At 66.4% G+C, this 7747-nt stretch overlaps 1 protein-coding gene across 1 annotated transcript; it reads right to left on the bottom strand.

The window, feature by feature from the left end:
* Positions 1-3439: 3439 nt before the first annotated feature.
* HMX1 (H6 family homeobox 1) lies at positions 3440-7375 on the bottom strand. The gene is made up of 2 exons (XM_030876803.2): positions 6979-7375; positions 3440-4101 (listed from the first exon to the last, which is right to left on the bottom strand). The coding sequence occupies exons 1-2, from the start codon at positions 7373-7375 to the stop codon at positions 3440-3442; spliced, it is 1059 nt and encodes a 352-aa protein (XP_030732663.2).
* Between the last annotated feature and the right edge of the window lie 372 nt (positions 7376-7747).

Genomic DNA, 7747 nt, shown 5'->3' with positions numbered 1-7747 from the left:
GGAATCCTTGCAGGTTGGCCAGGGTGTCCGAAGCCTGGTGGACCCAACTGCGCTCAGGGACTCTGCAGCCTGAAACCCTAGGCGGCCCAGGGTGGCTGGAATCGGGTCTCACGTAAGAAGTTAGGGTTGGCGGGCTGGGGAGGGCCACGGCACGTGCGGTAGAGACAGAGCAAAGCCACTCCTCTCCCACCACGAGCGGAGCCAACGTGCGCGAGGTGAGGTTGGCCCGCAGTGATGGCGCCGGAGCCTGGAGCCAGGCTCATCCCCAGCCTGGTCCCGCGCGCCCTCTAGGGCTGCGTGTTCCCTACCGCGCTTCTCTCTGGTTTGTGCTGCCCCTGGTGCGACACTCCGGACGCTGGGTAATCATGGGGTAAAGCCAGCTTCCCTGAGCCCCCGCCCTGATCCAGGTTTGGATCCACTTTCTGTATTTCAGTGTTAGGCTTCTAGCTCCCGACCCTTCCTGCGCAGGGGAACAGCCTCTCCTTCCTCCTCCTGGCACCTTCCTTCCCACCCGGCGGATCTCGGAGGAGCCTGCGGCAAGGAAGCCGCTCTCCAGCCCATCTTTTCACTGCTTCATCGAAAGACGCAGCCCTTCTCCCCGAATCCGCCCCGCGTTTGCAGCCCGTAGACCCTTCCTCCCTCTGACTCCAGCGGCAGGCCGTCGGGTTCGCTGCTTCCCGGCGGGCGGGTCCGAGGGTACGGCGCCCACGGCTCCTCCCCTTCGCGCGCCTGTGGCCCTGGCGCTAGGTGGCTCCCGGGCGGACGCGGAGCTCTGGTTGGCGCAGACCGACCCGCCGCTGTGGGCGAGCCGCCTGGGGACCTCGGCATCACACAGCGCTTCGCTGCGTCCTGCGGTCTGGTCGCCACCACCTCGAGACCGCACCCGCACAGGCCACAAACAGTCGAATAAAACGGTTGCCTCGTGGTGATAACCCCTTTAACCTGGGTTGTAAGGATCCCAGTCGTGGTCCGAGAGCTCGGGCCGTTGCCGAATCCCATCGCCGCGCAGGTGCGGCGCGGAGCACAGAGCGCCGGCACCGCCTGACGCGGCCCGCCTGGTGCGTGGAGGGAAAGCGGCAGAGAGCAGGTGGCCGCGGCCAGCGGGGCGACCTGCGCTGGCCCGGAGGCCTCCGCGGTGCGGCCAGCTCTGCCCAGGCCTTCTGGACGCGTCCTTCTGAGGACTGGCAATGATTCGTCTGCTGACAGCATGAGGTCACCACCAAAGCGAGGGAGGCAAAGCCAAGGGTGCCGATGCCCAGAGAGGGCACAGTGGGGAAGAGAGCGGGAGGAGGGAGACATGGGTCTGTGCTGCCCCTCGAGTGGCCTTCTTGGCACATCGCTTCCCCCCGTGGCCGCTGGTCAGGAGCGAAGGCCTTTGGAAATAGCTAGAGCAAGCTCGCTGTAGAGAAGCAGACCGTAAGTCCCTCCTGGCAAAGTCGAGTGAAAGCTACAGGAGAAGCAGTAGCATGGGGCAGGTGCCCCCTCCCTCAGGGAGAGGACAGCCAACCCTCAAAGGGAAGCAAATGCGGCAACAGGACGGGGGCTGGGCTGGAGGAGGTGCCCCATGCGTCTCTCAGGTTGCCCACCCGTGTTATGCCCTGGGCACTGGGAGTCTGAAGGTGGGGACCTTAGAGCCCAGAGGAAGGACCACCTAGGCCACGGACTGCTGCCCCCTTCCCCAGGAGGGCTGCTGGGGCTTTCCAGGGCCTGGCCTCAGGGCACTGGGAACTGACTGGAGGGGCTGGGGCAGGGGATGATTCCGGGTCAGGGAGCCGGACCTCCTGCCTGGGGGTGACCCCCGTGGCGCCTTCTCCTGGGCTGTCTGGCGCCACCTCTGAGAACTCCAAGGACACCGGAGGGTGGCCCTGTTGCTGTGCAGCTCAGCCTGGGAGCGTCCGTTCCACCCAAAGTCCCAAAGCCAGGGGGCAGAGACAGGTTTCCGAGGGGGCTCAGTTTTCTTACAGAAGTGACCGTTTCAAGCACCGAATGACCTCTCTCTCTGGGCTCGAGAAGCACACCCAGTAAAGTGTCCTCCCCCCATGCAGGAGGGCCCTGTCTTCACCCTGCAACAGGCCGGCTGTAGAGATCCAGCCATTGGAAGAAGCTTTCAATAAGCTTTCCTCAAGAGCCCATAAACTCGGGCCCTGACCCGGGACTTTGCCCACGGGTCCGAGTCCCCCAGCTCAAGAGAGACTGCGGATGGTCCAGGGGATGAGGCCCAGGCCAGAGAGCCCTGTTCCCCACCTGACCTTGCTGGGCTGTCTGGCGCCGGTGTTTTGTTTTGGCCAAAAGAAAAAAACCCTTATGTTAGAGATGGCTCTCAACTCCAGTGAGGGACGGGGCAGTGGATGCAGGGGGCCACACAGCTGGCAGCCCCTCGTGCCAGGTGAGTGGCCCGCGGGCTCTGCCTTCGCCTGACTACTGGCTTTCGGTTGTCGCCAAGGCCCCGGAACTGAGCGACGGAGGATGCAGAATCCCCTCTTCCACCCTAGGCCCCTCTCCCCCCTGACCCCGACTTCCCCTAAGGTCTCGCTGGGTCTCCCTGTCTGGAGAACGTGGGGGCTTGAGAGTACAGCTCGCAGACCCCAGCTCCTGCCTGCCCCTGGCCAGCATTGGAGGGTGCTCCAGGAGCGGGGAGACGGTGCCCACCATAGCCCATTACCAGAGGAGAGGCTCAGCCCTAGTGATCACAGAGCAGCGGCAAGTGTCCAGAAAACGTCCCTTTTTATTCCATACGCAAATAAGTAGATTCATTTAAAAAAAAAAAATGTCTTCGCCAGGATAACCAGGGGCTGCAGCCTGGGAGAGAAGCCCCAGTCTGGCCCCACCTCCAGAATGGACAATCTGAGAGCAGCGCCACCTGGAAGGATCTTCACCCCTTCCGCTCCACAGGGGCTCTCTTCCTGGGATTCTCTCTCTGCCGGCCCAAGGTCACAGTGCCCCGGAGGCCTGCTGCCCTGCCCGTGCATAGTCCCAGGCAGGGCTGTTCGGGTTGGAGAGTGGTCACCTCCATGAAGCACCTGGGACAGCCTGGATTTGCCGTGGACTGCGCCCAGCCGCTGGCTCCGGCAGGGCGGGGGCTGGATCTGCTCCGAGGTTGAGGCCTGTCCCCGGGGGCAGGGGGCTGGGGGAGGCTCTGGGCTGCATGGCCGACTGTCTCTGTGATGCTCTCTTCCCAGCGGGGATCCAGCCTTGCGACTGTCTGGGGAGCCACAGTCACCTGCGTCTCTGTTACATTCTGGACGATCTTCCGATCTTCGGACAGGGGTTCGGCTCGCCCGGGCGGCAGCCTGCGCTCCCCGAGGCGCGGGAGGGCCAGGGGAGCGTCCCTGCCCTCCCTGACGGACGGCCCCTGGCGCCACCGCTGCCGCCTCGGCCCGTGTGCGCGTCCGCAGAAGTCCCCACTGGCCACGGGGAGTGGGCCCGGCCGGCCGGGGGCTCACACCAGGCCGGGCATCTGCGCCCGCAGGAAGGGCACGGAGGCGGCGGCTGGGAAGGCGGCCAGCGGGTAGGCGAGGGCCCCGGAGAAGCCGAGCAGCGGCGGCGGCGGGGCGGGCGCGGCGGGCGCCAGCGGGAAGGGCAGCGCGGCGGGAGCTCCGGCGGCGGCGGCGGCGGCCGGGGGGCTTTCGTGGTAGAGCACCGGCACGCGGACCAGGCGCTGCGCGCCCGGCGGGGACAGGCTGGCGGCCTCCAGCTCGGCCGCCAGCTGCCGCTTCCACTTGTTGCGGCGGTTCTGGAACCAGATCTTGACCTGCGTCTCGGTGAGCTGCAGGGAGGCGGCCAGGCCGGCGCGCTCGGCGCTGCTCAGGTAGCGCTTCAGGTCGAAGGTGGACTCGAGCTGGAAGACCTGGCTGCGCGAGAAGACCGTGCGCGTCTTCTTCTTACGGCCGCCGCCCCCGCCACCGCCGCGCGCCTCCCCCGCCGCCGCCGCCGCCGCCCGGGCCTCGGCCAGCTCCGCCGCCTCCTCCGCGCCGGCTGCCTGGCCCCTCGCCGCCAGCTCCGCCGCCTCCCGCTGCACCGCTCCCGGCCCGGGGCCCCGCGGCCAGGCGCCCTCTGCGCGGCCCATCTCCTCGCCTGTCTCCGGTGAGTCCCGGTCGCTGGCTGCAGGGGCGAGAGGAGGAACATGGGTTGGTTCCGGAGGCTGATCCCCCGGCCTTGTCGCTGAGGCCAGCTGCTTCCCCCGCGAGGTCACCCACAGCCACAGGCAGGGAAATTGTCCCCACGCAGCCCCACCTACGGCAGATCTCACCCTGGGACCGGAGAAAGGCAGAGCATCTGGAGGTGAACTTGAAGACCTGAGCGATGCTGCAAACCAACACGCTGGCCACACACTCACGCCCAGAACCGCGCATCCACACGGAGGGCCACAGAGGGAAGACGGAAGAAAAGGAACACAAAAACACAAACAGAAACACAAAAAGAAGACTGACTCCCTTAAACAGTGACTTCGAATCGACACACACAAAAGCCCCGGAGGTACACCTCACGGAGGAAAGGATGGTCCTTCTGAGAAATGTACACACCAGAAACCCGCACAGAGAGGGCCTCATCCCTCGCACTCAGCCCTAGGCCAAGTCCCCCAGACACAGAAATAAAGACTTGCCATCACCTCTCCCCGCTCAGGCCCAGGAGCAGATGCAGAACGCCCGCGTGCACAGAAATATTCCCATTGATGGAGGATAAGCAAATGCAAACAATTCCCCAAACCAAACTCCAACCAGGTGCCACTGGGAACCTATTCTCCCCCAATTCCTGTGCCCCTAATTCAAATGTCCATGGAGATGTGCCCTCTCTACCCAAAATCACACTCAGAGGGAGTGCAGACGAGGGCAGCTCTGGCTCCGTAGAAACACGCGGCAGCCGCATCTCACCCCAGACACACTGGGTCCGTGGTTGAGCCTGTGGGTTTGGGGCTACAAAAGCCCACAGAGGGTCCCCGAGCTCACGTTCCAAGTACCAAGCTGCACACAGTCTCCCAGAGGAGACGCCTCCCCTCCGCAGGGCTGGCAAGGGGTGATGCCTCCAGGTGAAAGAGTCTGCCCAGGGCCCAGGTGCTGGTCCAGATTCCAGGCCCAGCTTGAAAAGGGCAGCCGCCTGACTTCCGGGCTCAAGAGGCCAGCTCAGGCCAGCTTCCCCTGTGCCTCAGGCCCAGGCTCCTGGACACAGGCCGCAGGTCAGCATTGCGGCCGTCGAGTAGAGCTTGGCCCGGCCAGCCCTCAGAAGGCAGCGCTGAGCCCGCAGCGTGAGGAGCCCGCAGCGTGAGGAGCCCGCAGGGTGTGCAGGCGCCGGCAGGCTGTGTCTGTAGCTTGGTCCCTGCGCTCCGCGGCTCCCCCGGAGGTGTGCCGATTTGCGTGTGTCCCCGCCCAACCCTGGCGGCGTGAGCCCTCATGGTGTCCAAAGAGGGGTCAGGTTCCAGGCTGGCATGTGTGCGACCAGATACGGGGGGGGACAGACTCACAGAGGCCCACGTGCTGCCACACGAAGACAAGACAGGCCTGCCAGCTCTGGTACAAAACAGGGACCCCTAACCCGCATTATACGAAAGAAGGGCCGGCTCTTTGGCGGCCGCCTGTGGGGCTGCAGCTGCAGAAGAACCCCAGGGACAAGCGGGGAATGCATTCCCCCCCCCCGCAGGGAGACCCTTTTCACAAACACCCCCAGAAGGGCACTATGTCTGATCACTCAGTTTCGGGGCAAACACTGAGGCCTGCTCGAGCTTCCCAGAGGGGAAGGGGGTAGGGGCCCGGGACCTTCTGGGTGTAGGCTCTGAGATGTGGGTCCCTTTGTGAGGGGCTCAATCCCACACCAGAGAAGGGGTTATCCAAGAGGTGAGAGGGGTCTGACCCACCTACTACCCCCTTCCTCACCCACCCCCCAGCACTCGCTAACTTTCGCTTGGAGCTGAAAGTATTTCAGGGCCTGGAAGAGTCTTCAGTTGGCCTCACAGTGTGCGTTTGTGGGGGGGCTGGCAAAGCCTGGGGGCTGAGGTTAGAATAGCTTCCTACTCCTCTTGCCCGGGGCGGGGGGCTTCCTCCAAACGGCAGGTCCCCAAGGGAGGCAGCGACCCCGGGGAGGGGAGTAGAACTCAGGGGCTGGGACGCCCAGTCAAGAGGGGCGATCGATCGGGTTCCAGGGCTGAAAAACCCCCCACCCCCAGACTCAGAGCCCTCAGCAGGGAACAAAGGCGGGGGAGGGGGAGGAGCAGAAAAGGGAGAGAGAGGGGTGGGACTGGGGGCGTCTGGCCTTGCACAGCCACAGCCCAGGGGCTTGGGAGGCCCAAGAGGGAGAGCCAGGCCCCTGCCCCAGGCCCTGGCTGCAGCTTGTAGAGGAGATGGGACTTTGGGGACACGGCTGCTGGGGAAGACCGCTGTCCCCCGTCCAGGCCTCCACAGCAGCGGTTCCCTCTGCTCAACGCCCCCTTTATTTTGCTGAGTCTGACTCTGTCTCCTGACCCTCTCTCTTTCCTTCCTTTATCTTTTCTCTGTTCTCTCCATCACTTATGGGTTTCTTTTTGCTTTTTGTTTTTCACCTTCTCTTCCCCCCTCGCTCCTTTCTCCGCCCCCAACATCCCTCTCTTTCTTCTCTGTCCTTTTCTCTTCTTTTCTGCCCCTCCCCCCCGTGCCCCCTCCCATGGCCTGCCTTCCCCTGTTGTATTCCCCACCCCCCTTCCTTTTCTCTTCTTAGCTGTCTGTTGTCCCCTGTCCCCAGGTTCCCCTCCAAGGGCACTCCAGAGCCTGGTGATGGGTGAAGCCCAGAGCCTGCAAAACCTTCTCCCTGCATGGGGACCCTGTCCTGGAGAGTGGGCCTCCAGACCTGCTCAACCAGGGGCTCTGCTGGGGCCCGACACGACCCAGAGCCTCCTGCAGACGAGGAGGATGGCCCAGAAAGGGCGCCAACGAGCCCAAAGTCCCCGAGCAAACGCTCGGGGAGGAAGCCGGCCCCCCCCCGCGGCCCCCCCTTCCCCGCGCCCTCACTCACTGTCAGGGCTGAGGCCGCCTCCGTAGCCTCCGTGCGGCCGCGAGTACCAGCGCGTGGCGCCTCCGCAGCCCAGAGCGTAGGGCGGCCCGGGACCCGGGGGCGGCCGGGGACCGAGGCCCAGCGCGCCCGGCCCAAGCAGCGCCCGGGCCCGCGCGTCCCCGCTCGGCCCGGAGCCCGCGCGCAGCTGTCTCCGCCGCTGCAGCCGCCGCCGCCGCCGCGCCTGCTCCGCGTCCTCGTCCTCAGGGTCGTCGTCGTCGTCCTCCTCGTCCTCGCGGCCGCCGCCGCCCTGGGCCGCGCGCCCAGCGCCCTTGGCCTCGGCTGCCAGCAGGTTCTCTATGAGGAAGGAGGAGGCGCGGGCCGGCGTGGCGCGCCCGGGCTCCGTCAGCTCGTCCGGCATCGCGGCCGCCGGTCCGTCGGGCTCTGCCGGGCTCCTCGGGGTTCCGGGAGCCCGGGGTGCGGCCGGTCCCGGTCCCCGCTGGGGACGCTGGCGCGCGGCTCCCTGGCGCACGCGCGGGCCGGCCCTGGAGCCGCTGCCCGGAGCGCTGGCGTCGGGCCCCGCGGGGCAGGCAGCGGCCTCCGCGCCGGACTGGGCTGGGCCGGGAGCGGGTGCGCGCCGACAGCCGGCCGGGCAGCAGCCTCGCTCGCCTTTCACGTCGCCGCTCTGGTCGCCGCCCGGGCCGGCCCCGCTGGGGGCGGGGAGGGCAGGGGAGGGGCCAGCAGGGGCGGGGCGGCGCGGGCCGGGCGGGCAGCCAGCTCAGCCCGAGGATGC

Source organism: Globicephala melas, chromosome 5 (assembly GCF_963455315.2).
Source record: "Globicephala melas chromosome 5, mGloMel1.2, whole genome shotgun sequence".
NCBI lineage: Eukaryota > Metazoa > Chordata > Mammalia > Artiodactyla > Delphinidae > Globicephala > Globicephala melas.
Note: the sequence above shows the minus strand (reverse complement) of the source record. Positions and strands in the feature narration are given on the sequence as shown.

Coding starts and splice junctions, on each gene's coding strand:
- HMX1 (XM_030876803.2), bottom strand. CDS start 7,375: ATGCCGGACGAGCTGACGGAGCCCGGGCGCGCCACGCCGGCCCGCGCC. Junction 4,102..6,978: donor AGGCGGCCTCAGCCCTGACA/GTGAGTGAGGGC, acceptor TCGCCCCTGCAG/CCAGCGACCGGGACTCACCG.